At 51.1% G+C, this 18168-nt stretch overlaps 7 protein-coding genes across 7 annotated transcripts; 4 read left to right on the top strand and 3 right to left on the bottom strand.

Moving 5' to 3' along the window:
* Positions 1 to 524: 524 nt before the first annotated feature.
* CNH1 (Na+/H+ antiporter) lies at positions 525 to 4031 on the top strand (the record flags this gene model as incomplete). Its single annotated transcript, XM_064877717.1, has 1 exon — positions 525 to 4031. One exon carries the CDS (start codon positions 525 to 527, stop codon positions 4029 to 4031), a length of 3507 nt encoding a protein of 1168 aa, XP_064726442.1.
* A 3341-nt stretch (positions 4032 to 7372) lies between these two features.
* Positions 7373 to 8250, top strand: UTR4 (enolase-phosphatase E1; the record flags this gene model as incomplete). The annotated part of the gene is made up of 4 exons (XM_064877716.1): positions 7373 to 7418; positions 7470 to 7510; positions 7563 to 7743; positions 7790 to 8250. The coding sequence occupies 4 exons, from the start codon at positions 7373 to 7375 to the stop codon at positions 8248 to 8250; spliced, it is 729 nt and encodes a 242-aa protein (XP_064726441.1).
* Positions 8251 to 8756: 506 nt separating this feature from the next.
* PMZ80_009320 (uncharacterized protein) lies at positions 8757 to 9434 on the top strand (the record flags this gene model as incomplete). The annotated part of the gene is made up of 1 exon (XM_064877715.1): positions 8757 to 9434. One exon carries the CDS (start codon positions 8757 to 8759, stop codon positions 9432 to 9434), a length of 678 nt encoding a protein of 225 aa, XP_064726440.1.
* Positions 9435 to 9597: 163 nt separating this feature from the next.
* PMZ80_009319 (uncharacterized protein) lies at positions 9598 to 11823 on the bottom strand (the record flags this gene model as incomplete). Its single annotated transcript, XM_064877714.1, has 1 exon — positions 9598 to 11823. The coding sequence occupies one exon, from the start codon at positions 11821 to 11823 to the stop codon at positions 9598 to 9600; it is 2226 nt and encodes a 741-aa protein (XP_064726439.1).
* Positions 11824 to 12556: 733 nt separating this feature from the next.
* IRC22 (Increased recombination centers protein 22) lies at positions 12557 to 13458 on the bottom strand (the record flags this gene model as incomplete). The annotated part of the gene is made up of 3 exons (XM_064877713.1): positions 12557 to 12842; positions 12890 to 13326; positions 13381 to 13458. The coding sequence occupies 3 exons, from the start codon at positions 13456 to 13458 to the stop codon at positions 12557 to 12559; spliced, it is 801 nt and encodes a 266-aa protein (XP_064726438.1).
* Positions 13459 to 14186: 728 nt separating this feature from the next.
* PMZ80_009317 (uncharacterized protein) lies at positions 14187 to 15660 on the top strand (the record flags this gene model as incomplete). Its single annotated transcript, XM_064877712.1, has 2 exons — positions 14187 to 14249; positions 14512 to 15660. 2 exons carry the CDS (start codon positions 14187 to 14189, stop codon positions 15658 to 15660), a joined length of 1212 nt encoding a protein of 403 aa, XP_064726437.1.
* A 1102-nt stretch (positions 15661 to 16762) lies between these two features.
* Positions 16763 to 17746, bottom strand: PMZ80_009316 (uncharacterized protein; the record flags this gene model as incomplete). Its single annotated transcript, XM_064877711.1, has 1 exon — positions 16763 to 17746. The coding sequence occupies one exon, from the start codon at positions 17744 to 17746 to the stop codon at positions 16763 to 16765; it is 984 nt and encodes a 327-aa protein (XP_064726436.1).
* Positions 17747 to 18168: the final 422 nt, after the last annotated feature.

The following is an 18168-nucleotide window of genomic DNA, read 5'->3' as shown; positions in this document are numbered from 1 at the left end:
TCAACGCTCTGCGATTGAGACTCCCTCCGGCCGCAGTTGAATACGAACACAGACCCTAGGACCCTACCTTCTGCTGCTGCAGTTTTGTTCTCCTCAAACCGTAACGACTCTTGCTGGCAATAGAAATCAATAGATTGGAGGCGTTCCGTCGATCCCTACCTTTCCAACAGATACATTCGCTTATTCGGCACGTTGAATAGCACTGTCGTGCTCGTTTCTTATTCGGCTGCTTTCCAATCGCCTCTTGCCTGCTTACGGTCTGCTGCGGCATTCAAACGCATTCCTACCTCGTTCAAATAGATTCCCTCCAGTCGCTCATCCACCGAGCCCCGATTCTATTCAAGAAAGAGCGTGGATGCAATCACAGCGCGAAACAACATACGCTACATGGATCTAGATTCGAGCCATTTCACGAAGAGCTGAGGACGTAGTATACCTGGAGGAGTCTGTCACGCGTCACCGATCGCTTTAATACAAGTCCTCTTTTTCTTCTCAGCACACCAGAAAAAGAATAATTGCCCATCATGGCTTGGGACCAGTTGTCGATTAACAAGCCTCATCTGGTCTACATCATATTGGGCGGCTTCACCAGCATTTTCATGTTGATGTCCCTATTCATCAAAGAGAAACTGTACATTGGTGAAGCCACAGTTGCTACAATATGTGGTCTAATATTCGGTCCACACGCGGCCAATCTGATAAATCCATTAACATGGGGGAATACAGATCAGATCACCTTGGAATTCTCACGCATTGTACTGGTGGTCCAATGTTTTGCTATTGGCGTCGAACTACCGAAATCCTACATGGAGAGGCACTGGTTGTCGGTGGTCTGTCTGCTGATACCGGTCATGACTTTCGGCTGGTTGATGACCAGTCTTTTCGTCTGGTGGATGATCGTGCCATTGACGTGGCTCGAGTCTCTTTGCGTGGCTGCCTGCGTCACAGCTACCGATCCTGTTCTAGCATCATCCGTCGTTGGTAAGGGTAAGTTTGCGAAACGTGTTCCCAAACACATTCGAGACTTGCTGTCTGCCGAATCTGGATGCAATGATGGGATGGCCTTCCCGTTCGTCTACCTGGCGCTCGACCTTATCCACTATCATCTGGATGCGAAACACGTTGTGCAGCATTGGTTCGTGAACACAATCCTGTATGAGTGCATCTGGGGCGCTACTTATGGTGTACTCGTCGGTTACATTGCAAGACATGCCATTAAACTTGCAGAGAAGAGGGGTATCATCGACCGAGAGAGCTTCCTCGTGTTCTACTTTGTCCTGGCGCTGTTCTGTGCTGGTTCCGGCAGTCTGCTTGGTATGGACGACCTGCTCGTTGGATTCGCAGCAGGTGTGGGCTTCTCTAATGATGGTTGGTTCACAGAGAAGACCGAGGAGTCTCACGTCTCCAATGTCATCGATCTTCTGCTCAACTTGACCTACTTTGTCTATCTGGGTACCATCATTCCCTGGGAACAGTTCAACTCTGGCCTCCACGGTCTCGACGCGTGGAGACTAGTGGTCATTGCTATCTTGGTGCTCTTCTTCAGACGGATCCCAATCATGCTCATGCTCAAACCAATCATACCAGACATCAAGACTTGGCGCGAAGCTCTGTTCTGTGGCCACTTTGGGCCCATCGGTGTAGGCGCCATCTTCGTGGCGATTCTAGCACGAGCAGAGCTGGAAACCTCAACCACAACACCTCTTGCCGTCTTGCCTCCTCCTGATGACGCCGAGTACGTCCTCATATATACCATCTGGCCGATCACGACATTCCTGGTCATAACATCGATTATGGTCCATGGCTCTTCTATCGCAGTTTTCACGCTGGGTAAGCGTATCAATACCCTGACCATGACTCTATCCTATACGCAAGGCAACGAGAATGGATCTAACTGGATGGACCGTCTACCAAGGATAGCATCTCGTTCAAAGTCGCAAGGGAAATCCTTCAATTCAGACTATTCTGAGGATGAGAAGCTAGATGTGCCGCCTGGTCAACTACCGCCGACTGGTCTACCGAAACTGCACCTCAGGAGACAGAAGGAGGATGATGAGAAAGGATATCTACGCCCGGATAGCCGCAGCCGTAGCAAGCGGCGAAAGAGGAAGTCGGGTCTGGGAGCAGGTGGACCCATCAGTGACAGTGCCATTATGCCACATAGAAGCTCCGAACCGGCGCTGCGTCGGGAGCTTTCCGGATCTGACACAGCGCACGACAAATATGAAAGGCCTTCATTGGAAAGAGCGACCTCCGATAGACTTGAGGGACTCCGATCGGATGAATCGGATTCCGAGGATGACTTGCGAAGGAGAGAGGCTCAGAAAGAGCAAGGAAAGAGGGCCAGAGCAGAAGAACCTCAAGATAATAATAACGTCGACGTTGAAGCGTTTGAAGAGGTGAATCACCTAATCGTTGAAGATGAAGAGGGCAACGTACTGGAAAGTACTGACACACATGGAAAGACTGAAGAAGAGAAAGCCTCCATCATTGAGCAAACTCGATCGCGACTTGGACAGGACTCAAGTGGCAAGTACAGCAAGCACAAGCATGTGCCTCACGAGAAGACGGAGGGCGAAGAGGTCGAGAACGAAACCATGGACGCTGTTGCGCATCCGCAGAAGCACTTTCGAGGCGCTTTCAAGGGCTGGAAAGGCTTTGGCAAGAGCGGCCAGGCGGAGCAGGGAGGACCTTCCAAAAAGCCAGCGGAACGCAAGCGCGGCCCAGCACATGCGTATCAATTTGGAAGTACAATCATTGTTGAAGACGAGGATGGCGAGGTCATCCACAAATACGATATCCCGAAAGGTGAGCAGCAACCGAACAAATACAATGGTTACATGCGACAAGGAGTGCAGAGGATGGGCACTTGGGTCGGCCGAAACCGAGCACAACCACAGACTGCTGTACCGACGACTGAGCCCCGTGAAAAGGTCGATGATGGTGAAGACACATCTACCACATCGCCTGAGAAGGACGTACAAGAAGGCGAACCTGAAAAATCGGTCCTGCCAGACAGCAGACCAAAGAAACCTCAGCGTGGCAACACAAAGACAGCCGGTGACGACGGTCTGCGTATGGTTATCTCGAATACTGAACAATACGGCCTCACTGGACTGCGTAAGCAACGACCTGGCGATCGACCAGGCATGGTTGAGGCGGGCGGTGGTCGTCGCATGAGCACACAGGATTTCGTGCGACATATGCAAGAGCTCGACAAGAAGACTCGGCAGAAGGAGATGAACGAGGCAGGAGTTGACACTGATGTTCAAGAAGCCATTAATCGTGGCGCCCTCGCTCGTCGCGGATTGGAAACCAGCTCGGATCGACCAAAACCAGCAAATCGAGCAGGTACAGCGCCTCTGTCCAAACACAAGTCACCTATCCAGGAGAGGCATGGAGAAGAAGAGGAAGAGGAGGCGAAGGACTACTTCTCAGCCAAGCAAGCGCCTCCACGAGGTGCTGAAGCCCGAAAGCGAGCGCATTCTGATGCTATGATTAGCACACGACCTGAACCTCAACGAACACAGACCGAACAATCGACTGCTACCAACGACGAAGATGAAGAGGACGACATACCGACACACGACGTCCGCAACACGCTTGCCCGCCACGGCAAAGGAAACACAACAGCCGCCGATGCACGCCGACAACGCCATCGTCCCTCCGCACAAGCAGAAGAACCAATCGACGAAGGCGACGATGAAGACGATCCGACAGCAGAGACAGCAGCAGAAAAGCGACGTCGTCTTGCAGCTCTCGGTCTAGGCGGTGGCGAATCCGAATCTGAGTCGGACGATGAAGGACCACGAGTTCAGAAGAAGGCTGTTCAGGAGCCAGGAGTTGAAGACGCAGCAGCGCAGCCACCATCTAGCCAACGGGAGAAGCCTGCTGAGGCGCCGAGGATGAGGATTCAGTGGGGTGGCGAGACGAGAGAGGGTGATGATGTTGAGGCGCAGGTTGGGGAGGGTAGTGAGCAGAAGGGATCTGGTGGAGTGGGGAGGAGATTGAAGGGGTTCTTGAATAGATAATTACGTTGAGCCGTGAATACCTGTGCTTGATTGATGAGCATGGAGTTGAGGCTACGTCGATGGAAGATTCGCGTACATAGTTTACCATCATGAAGGATCTGCTCGGTGTCTTGGACATACGGTAGATTGGCCAGATCGAGCTGATATGAGCTCATAGATGAGTCTTGTGATTCATGGACATAAATACGATGTTGCGTATCATCATTATTGGCGAGTACCAATATTGGTTCATGCCATCGTTGAGCAGATTCCTATGTCCCGAAAGTAACCTGTTGCTGCTATAATGCCCGTTGCTGGATATGTCCTGCATGGCACCACCCAAGGAATGAAACCGCGAGAAGAAGTTCAGTAGTAGCTACCCAGGGCTCTGGTCACTCGGCCTTCATCTACGCGCGCCTTGATAGGAGTTGGTACTCAGGTCAGCTTTGAGCCTGATGCAACACAGGTTATTGTTTTGTCATTTGATAGGAGTGAAGATAACTGAGGATGCTATCGATGAGACCCTCAGCGAATTTGGCCGGTGTAGTATCATGATGTGACCGCTACCCGGTACACCGAAGCACCGACGTGCTCGTAAGTAAGAGGGAAACATCTGAGAACGGCTTCATGCTCTGACGTTCGAATTGGCCGGAATCATAGACTTTGAGTCTACGTGGAGCAGCGACCATCAAATTTTCCGGATACATGCGTCTCCGGGCGGAGAGGAAAGAAGCCTTAATGATGGTGTTCAAATACAGAAGGTGTGCAAGGAGTCAAAGGTAGGACATGCTTTGTATGGGTGGAGGAAGTTAGTAACTCAGAGGTGGTAGCACGCACTGCTTTCAAGAAACAGGTCAAGGACTTTGCAGATTTGCCTTGGAGGTATACATGAGAAGGTCTTTCTTGTGCAACAGCTCTTCTGGTGTCATCTGCCTCAACGCGTTGTCGAATTGAGATCCTTCTGCTGCGTGGCTGCACGCTTGGCCGAAGCGCACTTCATTCTAAGTATGGTTGCTCTCCGTTTCACTAGCTCCATTCCCTTGTGCCAATCTGTTACCAGGTTCTGTTATACCCCCTATCATTTCTCCAATTTATTCTTGAAGTCACAAGCGTACTTTTGTAAATGGGTGTGATCGCCCTGACGAAGATTCTAGGATGATTCGAGAGACATTCTCTGGACATCCTCCTGAAGGTCTGTGATTGTTCTGAACTCTCGTAGTGGCCCAATTGGATCGAGGAGACCATCGGGATCGTCGACCATGGTCTTCAGATTCATGTAGGCTGGTGATGCTTGTCGCCCGGCCGAACGGATTGTGATCAGTCTTGGCTTGACAACATCGTCTTTCTTCTTGTCAATTTCTCCGATGCTCTTCACACTGCTGAAATCACCTCGAACATTAGACTGTTCTTCGTACATGTCAAAGAATGGCAGGCCTGCAGCGGCGTAGGTCCTTGCAGTGACCGGAGTTTTTGGGGGTGGAAGACCTGTCACTCGTTCGAATGCGTTACTGTTCAACAGCTGCACGTTGAATGCCATCGTATGTTCGGGATTCCAGTGGGAAGCAGGATATTTGTCGCTTCGAATCGCTTGCTCGATCTTACCACCCTTAGCAATGCCCATCTCTGATGCTTCAGGCTGTGACGGGCGTGCAGGAGCATCAGGACCGCCACCACCGCGTAGACGAAGAACGACGTGTAGTCTCTCATCCTGAGTCCGGCATTAGCGATGATCACAATCAGTAAACCCGGTCGTTGAACTTACAGGTTCAATACCATACTCCCCAATGCTCCGACCATCCTCCAGCTGATATCCTGCGAAGATAAGGCGTTGTTGGTCTGGTGGAATGCCTTCCTTGTCTTGCACCATGCTTTTGACTTGGCCTATGGTTGTACTTCGTAGTACACTTACACGAATGGACTTGCCTGTCAGTGTCATTATCGTGATTTCTTTCGGTTTCACCCATGCCTTCTTGGGAGCAAATCTTTGTGGAGTTATTTTGAAGAGTAAGCCGGAGGTCGTCTCCTGTCCAGTGAGCTGAGCCTCGACCGAATAGCCAGATCCTGTGGGCATAGCGACAAATTGACCTACCACACCTGGTGCGGTAGCGATGCCGTCAACCCATGGCTGGTGTGGAACGATCACATAGTCCTGTAGAGATTTTTCGTTTGTGCTGAGGACTCGTCGTCATGAGTTGGTGGCAGGGTCTTCATTGTAGCGTTCGCCAGATACGATATTGATGCCGCCAGCATAGATCTTGATCATGAAAGGGAAGTTGGAGGAGAAGTCGATCCACATAGCCTCACGTTCTATCAATGGTTAGTGATTGTCTTCTTGGGAATGCTACCAGGACGTACGATAGATCGGCAGGAATAGGCCACCCTTTTGAGTCATCTCAGTTGGCAGATTGTGTGCATAGTCCTTCACCTTGTACAGCGAAAAGTTACCAAGGTCTGGCGGAAGCTTTGATACTTGATTGTTATCGGGCACACGCACAGTGCGCTTGAAGTTGATTGTGACGCTGTGCCCATCTGTGTCGCTTGCAACGACGGCGTCACCTTCAGTGCGAAGGGCATACCGTGTGGTAACCATGGTGGTTCGCTTGTCAGTGGGGGTATTAGGACGATGAATGCTTGAGGAACAGAGATGACAAGTTGGTGGGAGAGGAAATGTGGCAGGAAAGTTGACAAAGCTGGACTAGAGAGGAAGTTGGGTAGAAGGGTTAAATTATAGCTCAATGTCCAGAATGAAGGCGCGGTGAACGCAAGGTGATGCTTAGTGAATGGATGAGTGGAAAGAACGAGCCATAGCAAACCTGCTGCATCCCGCCATATCGCCTGCTCGTCTGCTTTGAGTCGATGAGACACTCTGAGATTGCGGTTTGTGAGTGCTTATTGTTTGCGAAGGCACGACATGCTTCCAGCATCGCTACTTCACTTGAAGCTGGTCTTCTCGGTTTGCTAAAGGCAAAGGTGTGATCTGTCTAGAGCTCTGAATCTCATAAAGAATGATCTATGTCAGCCTTTACGCATCATACAGGCAATGACCGTGCGTGCAGTATCATTCTGGATTGATTCGAACCAACCGTGGAAGACCGGCTCAGGGTGGAACGTTTTTCTTTGTCCGTGACCGCATCAGCAATCTGAGTAGCTTGCCGAATCGTAGCTGGGTAGAATTTGACGATGTGAGAGGGAGCATAACGAATCACGTATGCAAAGTATAGCTGCGGTATCAAGTCTGATAGCACATGAAGAATTCCAAGGACAACCAGATCGATCGTGCCAATTCCAAGCTTCCAGGATTTCGAGCTCCACTCTTGGATGCTCAAATAATATTTCCTGTGTACCCCTACCACGCTTCAACAATGGCCCAAATGCTAGAATGGATAGACACGGTCCTGCTTGATATTGGTACGTAGCCTCGTTATCCAGTACATCTGTGGACTGCTTACAGGTGTACAGAAGGAACAATATGTCCTATCGACTTCGTGAAAGAGACGCTCGTAATAAAACGACCAGCATCCAGCTTCAGAAGGGCGAGTTGACGCCAGATAGTTCCCATATGCGATCAATGCTCTGCCAGAAGTGCTGAAGACTCAATGGAATGACCCTGAATTTGCACAATATCGAGATGCTTTCCCAGAAGACGCCAGGTCATCGCCAGAAGCATTGGAAGGGCACGTTCGAGATCTTACCAAACGAGATGTCAAAGTCGCCTACTTGAAGAACTTGCAAGGTCAGCGCTATCATTTGGAGATTGTTTAATTGTTGACAACTGCCAGGCTACCTATGGCAGTCAGGGTTCGAGTCCGGCGCGTACAGCGCACCGCTCTTCGAAGACGTGCTTTCGGAAATGCAGCGGTGGCATAACAAGGGTATCAAAAGCAGCATCTACTCATCAGGCAGCATATTCGCGCAGAAACTGCTCTTCGGACACATCAAGGACGACGCATCTCAAGACCCCAAGGCAACTGTGGATCGGAGAGACCTAATCCAAGAATGGTTCGACACGACGAATGCGGGACCGAAGACGGAGAAGGCCAGCTACGAGAAAATTGCACATATGCTCGGTAAGGAGCCAGGCAAAGTGTTGTTCTTGAGCGACAATGTGAAGGAGATCAGGGCTGCGCTGCAGGCTGGGATGAAGGCTATTGTGGTTGATAGGCCTGGGAATGTTGAGCTGTCGATGCGAGATTGGGAGAAGTATGAGATGGTCACGAGCTTTGAGCAGATCAAATTGTGATGAGGTCAAAAGCGAGACGAGTGATGAGCTCATGTCAGAAGGGTATCTGCAAATCGGGTGACGATGTACCCATTGAAAGGCGATCTTTTCTCGTGCTTCAAGCTGGCGGACCGTGGACAATATGGTCGTTGCTGTAGGATCACATCCAAGAGCTCGACACCACACCCGAGAAAATCAGAGGAAGGTTCGGTTCACATCACGCATGATATTGCATGTCTCTATTCACGTATGATCTCAACAGTAGCTAATCACTGTGACTGGCTCTACCTACTCCACAGCAAGCCTAGCGCTTCCCCGCGAACACGTGTGATCGCGCATCTCGGTCGGGACTTTTGCGCCCATCGACGTCATGCTGTTCCGATGCTGGCGGGCTCTTGAGCTGCTCCCAATGCAAGCAGCGAACTGCGCCTGGAAGTGACCTTTCCTGCTCTCTCCTCAACAATCATCAGGATCCTCGACAACACCTTAACTTTCCGCATCACTGAAGTCCAAGAACTACCACCAAAATGTCCGACCCCACAACCGCAACCCAATCATGCGCCCACTGCAAAAAGATGCAATTCGAACTTCCCAACAACACAACCCTAAAACGCTGCGCAAAGTGTCACACCCAAGCCTACTGCAGCAGAGAATGCCAAAAAGACGACTGGGAAAACCACAAAAGAGTCTGCACACAGAACAACGTCACACCAACACCAGGGAGCATGTCAAACCCACCAACCTCAGATCTCGAAAAACACGCGCGCCAAACAGTCGATCTCCTCAACGCGCTCTCCCACGACCCCAACTTCCGCAAAGACCTCCGCTCGATACCCGCACAGGCCGCGGGCCTGAAGTACCTCGCTGACTTCGTCTCACGTACGTTTCGAGAGTACTGGTGTCCGCTGATCGCGCCTCAGAAGTTCGCAGAGTTATCGGCGGAGCTTGAGTCGTTTCATGGGATTGAGAGAGAAGCGCATCTGCGGGATATGGCTTCTAAGTTCGAGGAGGTGAAGAGGAGGGATGGGGACTTCGACAAGGATAAGTGGCCGACGCTGGATAGGGAGAAGTATAGAGATTGTATTAGTAGGAATACGATGGCTGCTACGATTGTGCAGAATCCGGCGAGACAGGCGATGATGGGTGGGTCGTATGAGTACTCAGAAGAAGTGAAGGAGGTCTGCAGGAAGATCATGAGTGGGTAGGAGGCCGTGGAGGTAGGCTTCGTGCACTGCATGGGGGGTTTCACATCCGAGACGGTCTCAAGTGGGAGGTCGAGGCTTGGGATTGGCTTCAAAGCAGGTTTATTCCAAAGCTAGACCAAAGTCCTCAAAGATGCCAAATGCGAAAACCAGCAAGAAGCTAAGCTCACGAAATGCCAACGCCGTGGTTGGGCTTGGAGTCTTCGGGCCCCGCTGCGCCTCCAAACCAGCCGCCAATGCCCCATCTTGAGGTTCCAGTAGCCCCTTCACCTTCAGCGAATTCTTCGCCTGCATCGAAACGATCCAATTCGCTTCCATCTCCGCTGTACCCTATCCTATCCCTATTGTCGTCTATTATCCTCCCGTACTCAAGCAGTAATCTGAACATATATACCTCAATATCATCTCTCCTGAGCACTTTGTTGGCCCACTCCCTTCCTTGCCTTGCGAGGCGCTTCGCCTCCTCTTGATGTGGTGGGACAAACACATCCTCACTGCCCTCGCTCAGCGAGTCCGAAGCAGCAGTGTCGCGGTTCGGTGGGTTACCATACCCAACAAAGTAGGTCAACAGACTATACAGATCGTCGTACCTGTTGTCCACTGGGACGAAGTGGCGCCATGGGAATAATCTGCTGTCGTGCCACTCTCGGAATATCGTGGCTTTGAAGCCGAGACTCTTGCTGAGCAGGAAGGCGTGCCACCGGCCGCTGAAGGAGTGCCCATCCACGTCGATCAGGTACTTGGAGCGAAATTGCTGGGTAAGCGATGTTTGTGGTTTCCATGAGAAGACATCGTTGTAGAAGGGACACTCGCCTGGTATACAGCCCCAGGCCTCGACAAAGCCAATATCCGATACCTTGTCGGCGAAGGCACCAGGACTAATAGTGGTATTGTGGTAAGTGGCTGGTGGTGTCGATGGCAGACCCAAATCCGCGAAGGGGCTGAAGCCTTGTTGGCCATCTTTGCTCGGATCTTGTGTCAAGACCGTCACATTTTGGTTCTCGAGAGTCATGTGCGTCCCATTCATCAGCTGCACTAAGCGCTGTCTGTGCATTGTCTGCCAGTTCGTCTCGATTTGAACACCGCCTGATGTTACACCGCGCCAGATCATGGTGTCCGCTTTCTCGCGCCAGGGAACGTCCTCGTTCGGCATATAGTCGTATCGATCATCGTGTTTCCAGTACATGTTTGCTGGGAACATGATATCGTTGTTCACGTTGACCTTGCATTCGCTGAAAATGGGGACGAGCTTGTGGGAAGCAAGGATGGAAGATGCCGAGTAAAGCATTCCGTGCAAGTTGTGGATGGTAGGCCCAACAGTACACAGGTCAGAGGAGAGGTTGAAGTTGCTGACGATGCCAGCTGAGGGTTCCTTGTACATCGCATCTGCTTGGGCTATCGACATGTTCGATCTTGCCGGAGACTCGGGTGGGCAGGCTTTGCTGCCGATGTCCATGTACTGCTTTCCGGGATATCCAAACCATTCCGCATCGTAGCGTTCTTCGGACTCATCGAATTGGTCGGGCTCGAGGCCAATGTTCGTCAGTCGATCTTGGCCTGAAGTGAAGTTGTAGTCGACTTCCGGCGGCATAACTCTCGTATCATGTTCTGTCTCCAACAACTTCTGTAGGTCTTCCCAAGGTACCAGCAACCGTGGTTGATCTAGCCTGTTCATCATAATATCCATGTCCGGTAGGTACTCAACAAATATATTGATGACCTCTTCCATAGTCTCGGACCTCCAACTGCCATTTTGAACCTTTGCGATGGTTTTGTTCCGAACATGTATGCCAGCAACGCCATGGTCTGGATTCTCCCATAGATGGGCAGCATGAGTTCGTATTATCTTAGGCTCGATGGCCCAGAACGGTCGCAAGTCGTCCATGATGTGGTCGAAATCGTCGATATTCCAGACATTCTTCCTGCGCGCATGCATGTACCATTCCTTGAAGCCTGGCGGAGGATGTCTGCCATATTTCGTCCGGTACTTCTCGACTGTCTGTCGGAAGGTCTCTGACCTTGAACCTTCGTACTCTCTCCATCGCATGTCCGCCTCTTTCATGAGAGCAGCGATGGGATGTCCATCGGGCCTGGCTACCGGTGTGGGCGTCGTTTGTGTTGACGGCAGTGATGTGGGTTCGGCTTGGTCTTCATGTTCGATAGGCGCTACAGCTGGCGTCTCGGGCAATGGAGGGAGCCTGTCATCCCATTCGTAGTCTTCGTTCTCTGGTATCGTCGGTTCGGGTGGATGTATAGATGCTTGTTTCCCAGGCGAATATCCAAGGCCTTCGTTGTATGATGAATACGACAACAAGTTGTACAGCAAAAAGGTTGCGGCGCAGGCGGCCACCAAAATGTATATCCGGCGCTTTCCAATCTCTATGCGCCCCATGATGCCGGTATCATACAACGTTATCTGCCCATTGTTGCGAGTTGTGTATGTCGACGTCTATTGAGAGCACATGGGAAATAAGTGCTGTTACTGTTACAGAATCAAACGCCGCATTATCCATTATTGAGCGGCCTTGCGCTCAGGAGACACCAGTAAAATCAGGCATATCGAAGATCTGGGGGCGAAACGTAAAGGTTTCCACCCCAAAGATCTCCGCGCCTTGGCGAGGGTTTGCCGTGCATAGCGAGAAAGCAGCAGGAGGAATGCCTAATTATGGTTCGAAGAGAGTGTCTTGGGATACGGGAGCCTATATAACACATAGCTACATGACTAGGTCCAATTGCTTCACATCGTTGACACATACAACAGCTGAGCGCATCGTCGTAAGAAAACCAAGGCGGCCGAGAAGATTCAAAGTATAAGCGACACAAGGCATTACACGGAAGCGTTAGGTGATGAGTATGTTCATTTGAGGGTCCAGACTTGTGCCTGCCCCAAGCAAAGTGTTGAGGCCTCTGCTGTAGTAAGCTAGCTGACATATCTCAATGGCGGCAACGGCTTCTGTCGTTTGTCGACGTACCGTTCCCAGGCCCTGCACCCCGCTCTAGGAGTACATGCTCCCATGCAGGCGCAAGCTTGATGCATAATTTTTGCTGCCTGTGCTATCCAAGAAGACACAGGTATACAGAATTGTGGTCGACTATATCCGGCGAATCGAGCCCCTCGACGATTTCTAGGCCTGTCTGCTCTTGGGTCTGGTGCCACTCTTGACACGGCGAGCCTCTGGTCGCTGCAAATGGTGGCTCGGGATCCACTCTTCAGCATAAGACTTCGCACCAGTAGCGACAGCAGGACCATCGGTGTCTGGTTTCTCGCTTCCAACATCGATCTTCTTGGCTGGAGCTCGGGTGCCCTTACCACCCCGCTTCTTCTGCGGGAAGTATGGAACGATCCAGATGGTGTAGAAAAAGTAGCCAACAGCGCCGGTGCATGCTAGGAGGAATATGTAGAGGAAGATGCTAGTCTGTGTTAGCTTACACTTCTATCTAAAAACAGAAGAGCATACATTTGGGGGTCAAAGAGGCTGGAGTCGGGCTCGACGACCTGAACAGTGCCATTGAAAGCCTGTTGTGTGTAAAATACGCCCCCTTTACCGATCACAGCGGCCAAATTCAAACGGAGCTCCTGAGGATGCATGTTGGTCTGGAAAGTGTATGGCAAGGTCTCGCTCTCGCCAGCAGGGACCTCAACGCCATATTGCTTGGTGGTCAGGTTGCGGATAATTCGAGAAGCGGATGCATCGTGGTCGGGTGTCCAGAGACTGCCTCCCACAAATTGTACCGAGATTGGCTCTGGCTCGTGGTTGTTGACTGACAGCTGAATATTTGCTGGCTTGCCATTCACGATCTTGATGCCAAAGATTTCAGCATCCGAGAAGTGGGCAGCGACTTGAACATTCAGAGCGGGAGTTTGTCCAGGTTCCTCAAGCTCTTCCACAACATCCTGCAGCACACGTTAGCTTGAAACTCCAGCATTATGCCACAGGACGGAGCATACCGCAGGCGCAGCTTGTCCAAAGACAGAGGTTGTCTGGAGAGACAGCACGAAGACTGCGAGATCTAGGAGTCGAACCATGATGGAGGAGATGAGAGTCTGGGGCTGTTGAGAGAAGGAAGAGAACCGAAGGATGCACTGGACGGTGATGTTTTGTTCTCTTACAGCAGTGTGGGAAAGGAAATGCTCACAGACATCATAGTGCGGCACAAGATCAGGAACACCAACCACCACCACTGGCAGCAAAGAACAGCTTGTCCGCAGCCAGGGATGATGATACGAGGAAAGTAAGCCGACGACCAACTGGCACAGGCAGGAGTGCAGGGCGCTTGTTTGCCCTTCGGCGCCTCCTGGTCGCTTGCAGAAGGGGCATCTTTAGCGTTCCGCATGCCCAAGATTTAGAGGCAGCTCAACCACGCGCTAGCCAACTTCGCACCCCACAATGACATGGTACGCGCGATGCGATGCTGGAATTTCAGACACGCGCTGCCAAAATTCCATGCGATGCAGAGGCCTTTTTTGACCGCTCGGTGGTGAACAAGTTTGGTCGACAGCTGGCTGGTCTGCATGCGCCGAAGTACATTACTTCGTGCCTCCCTGAGCATTTCAATGTGAACCGTTTTACACATGTCCGTACATCGTTAATGAAAATCCAATCGCGGTCACATACATTTATTCTTACACCACCTCGAACATCCCCCGTCGCCACGTCTTGCATTCCTCACTTCACTGTCAAGAACCACTAGAATATGCCATACATGGCTCGCATGGATCCTTTTGCTTCTCCCTCGCGCAATACATCTCTCAAAATGCAGTCACTTTTCCACGACAGTAGTCCTGATTTTGGCCCAGTCAAGTACGAAGTGAACAAGGTAAGTAGGCTGCAAACACGCTGAGCTGATGTGTACCTGCACTTCGTGGAAGATGACGCGCTTAAAACATTGTGCTGTCAGCTAACTAATACTTCTTTGCTACCACAGGTGCGACCGATAGGAGATATGCAGCCGATCATGCCCCAATCCAGTTTTCGTGAACGAAGCGCTCGGTTGAAGCACTTAGAAGACGACAAGAACAGCCTCATTGATGTTGGTAACCTCCTCAGTCCTGATACATCAATATACTGACCTCCAACAGGACCTCATCCGCCAGCTCGAAAGTAGCCAACAACAGCTTCAGCAGCTGCGTCTCGAATATGATGGCGAAGCCAAACTCTGGACCGAGACCAAGGACAGCGAGGAAAGCTTGCAGCAAGAGATGAACAGCATGCGCACGCTCCTCGATCGCAACAGTTATGTCACAGTACTAATCGACGGCGATTCCCTCACCTTTTCGAAAGAGCTTCTGAGCAAAGGCGAACAAGGTGGGCTTGATGCTGCCCAGTCGATTGCTGGAGTCGTAAAGAGCTTCGCTATGGATGGCCTACCACATCTGACAACCGTCAATATACACGTCAAACTGTTCATGAATGTCAGAGGCTTGATCGATACACTGCTCCGTCAAAAGGTCATTCAGACTTCAGTAACATACGAAAACTTTCTCAGAGGCTTGCTCAACTCGAGTATGATCTTTGATGTGATTGACACGAGCTGTATGAAAGGCATGACAACAAGGAAGATCAAAGAAAGCTATCGGCACGATTATATCAACGTTCATTGCCATCAGATATTCCTTGCCGCTCTGGCAAACGCAGACTTAGCCGCCCTCCTGAATGAAACACCAGACGTTCCTGTACACGAACGAGTGACTCTACTCGAAGCGAGAGGTCTACAATCAACCGACAAATTCGATCATGAGATTCAAAGCATCAAGGTGGACGCCTTCCTGACCAAGGTAGGGTCTGAGATGACAGCAATGAAAACACCAGCAGCCAAAATTGCTACACCAGTTCTAGCCAGAATCGAGTCGAATTCCAGCTCCAAAACGATAAATTCTGGTCAAGCTTCCTCAACGAGCACACCAGTGTTGACCTGGGCAGCCATGACTGCACAGCCGTTTGTACCAAAGCCAGGGGATGTGAGATCAGGAACGTCAACTCCCATATCAGCCACAACTCCACCGCCCAAGACGATCCTTCCGGCCATCCCTCGGAACAAACTTGGTCAGCGCGTTGATGGCGTGGACGAGTCAATACCATATCAGGAGCTGCAGCGAATCAAGAAGATGAAGCTATGCAACATTTACTATCTGCAAGGAAAGACTTCTTGCAGTGGTGAGTGTGGCCACTCTCACACTTACCCCTTGAAAACAGCCGAAAGAAATATCTTGAAGGAAGTTGGTGAGTGACATCTACAGAGTATACGAGGTACAATTACTGACATTAAGCTGCTCGTATGACTCCCTGTTATTACAAGACCGAATGCGATGATCCAGCTTGCATATATGGTCATCGGTGCCCTCAGAGCAAGCCAGACAAAAAAGATTGCTATTATAAAAATGACTGCCGGTTTGTCGGGTGGGGTCATGGAATCGATGTCAAGGTTGTAAAAACACAGAGTGTCAAGTAAGCTTGGAGGAGTCATGAAAATTGCTTCAATGGTTGACGATATCCAGTGGCTAGCATAGTTGTTGCTAGTCACAAGTACTCTGCTTCTATCCTTCAATGGAAATGTCTTCACCCTTCTCTCTGCTAGTCCTGCTCTCCTGCATTCCCTTCCCTGTTCTGGAGTTGTCTTTCTGAGTCTATTCGTCGTGGTAGAGCCGGGCAAATGCCCAGCATGGACGCGAAATGGCAGCGAACGTTCGTGCTACTGGTGTCCTCGTGCAGAACAAAATCGGAGGGCTCTGGCCGCAGGAAATCAGTGTCAGACACTGAGACTGCTAACCAAGCTGCATGTAACCCGGGTGTACTCACCTAGCTGTTGAATTGACTTCTGACATTCCGACGACTCCAGAACCGACCGATCCATCCAGGCAACGAGGCTGGCAAGAGCGTACAGTAACACGAAACAGAAGTTCAGAAGTACTTCTCTCGCACAGGTTATCAGGGTCCTACACATCCGGGTGAGTGCCGAAACATCGTACGTACTGGCGGGCAGAAGATCGTGTCTGATACTTTGATCTTTGACAGCTGGAAGACACTCAATTCGCTCGATATGTACTCGTTAACTCAATCGCAAAATCTCATCTTGACTAATTTGAAGCCAACACAACTCAGGCGACTATGCTTGCCAAGATATCCACATCCAAAAGGGTGGTAGATGGTACAGGTATCCAGGGAATGGCTCTAATCAGTACCCAACAAACGGCTCCCGTATCTCCTCTTCAGCAACAGCCTCTCCTATCTCCGTGTTCCAATTCACCAAGCCACACCATCCCGGGTAGCGCACGCTCGGCTCACTCTCACCGCACCTCAACATCCAACTCCCCACCCCTCACCTACACAACCCTACTTCGTCCCCTCCCACGCTTTCAAAAAGTTCCCCAAATTCGCCAAAAACCCACAAGCCCCCACCATCCCCAAATTCAGTCCCACACCCCCCTCAACACTATAATGAATCGCCATCGGATACCAACTCGTCGCAACAAAGAACTCACTCCACCACTTCTTGTCCACATTCCTCTTCTCCTCCTCGTTCATCCTCTCATACGTCCCATTCTGACGTGCTAGCTGCGCTTCCCTGAACAATCGGAGGAAGTCGCATGTTATTCCGCACAACCAGGCGCGGCATGACCAGGTCATCATTTTGGTGGTGCCGCCGAGACGACTGAAGCGGGCGTTTGTCCAGTTGGCGTTTATGACGGTTTTGTTGGTGAGGTGGGAGATGTTCTCGAGGGCTTGGAAGGTGATGTAGGAGGCGCATTGCGCCAGTTTGATGGTGTAGGAGAGGGTGTCGGGTTCGTTGCTCTTGATGAGGGACTTGAGGAGGACGTACAGGGGGATTAGACCTGTGAGACGGAGGGTTGTGCGGAGGTCGCCGAGGGTTAGGGCGAGGGGGAGGAGAGGTGTGGACGGGGTGGTTGGGCTGACGGCGCCTGGGGCGATTTTAGGGATGGAGCGGCCGAGGTAGGAGTTTAGTTTTATGAGGAGTTGGGCGCGGGTTGGGGCTGTGAGGTGTAGGTGGGCGAGGATGTAGAGGAGGTAGTTTGTTGTGCTGAGGAAGGAGGCGAGGCCGCCGGGGGTTTTGAGGAGTTTGTTGAGGCGGGTTAGGGTAGTGTCTGTTGTGTTTAGGAGGGATTTGAGGTCGGTTGGGACGCGGGGGATGTCGATTTGGCGTTTGGGGCCGGAGCCGCCTTTTTCGGAGCCGGGCATTTCGGGGGTGATAGGGAGGTTACTCGTGGAGGATTTGGTCGAGGAGCTTGTGGTTGAGTCTGTGGGTGGGAGGGCTGGGTCTGTGGTGACTGGGGCGGTTGTGTTGGTTTCAGCTGACATTGCTTGTAGTTGTAGCTGAGATATGCGCGCAGCTGTGATGAAGCTGCGATGGATCAGATAATTATATGGGTGCTAGGAAGAATTGAGAAAGGAGCGACTATGATATTGTAGGGGTGGTCAAGTCAGAGTCAAGCTGCGGCCAGGAGTCAATCATGAGGTGGACGAATGAATCTTGTTTTGAATAATGGGAGGGGATCGCAGTAGTGTCAGCAAATAGTGAGCTCCGGTAAGCCGAGGTCGAAGAGGAGAACCTTGGTTCGGAGGAAATTGCCAGATCCGTTCATGAAGGGTGCGCATAGTATTGCTTACCACAAGCAGCACATCCATCGTTGTTGCGTTCTTCCAGTGCCATTTTCAAGCAGCGAGCAGGACTCTGAGCAAGACGTGCAGATGAGAGCCTTGATCTGGACATTACTATTATG

The sequence above is a fragment of the Knufia obscura genome, assembly GCF_036327395.1.
Source record: "Knufia obscura strain CCFEE 5817 isolate CBS 148926 chromosome Unknown scaffold_13, whole genome shotgun sequence".
Taxonomy (NCBI): Eukaryota; Fungi; Ascomycota; class Eurotiomycetes; order Chaetothyriales; family Trichomeriaceae; genus Knufia; species Knufia obscura.
This window is presented reverse-complemented; position numbering and strand designations above follow the sequence as displayed.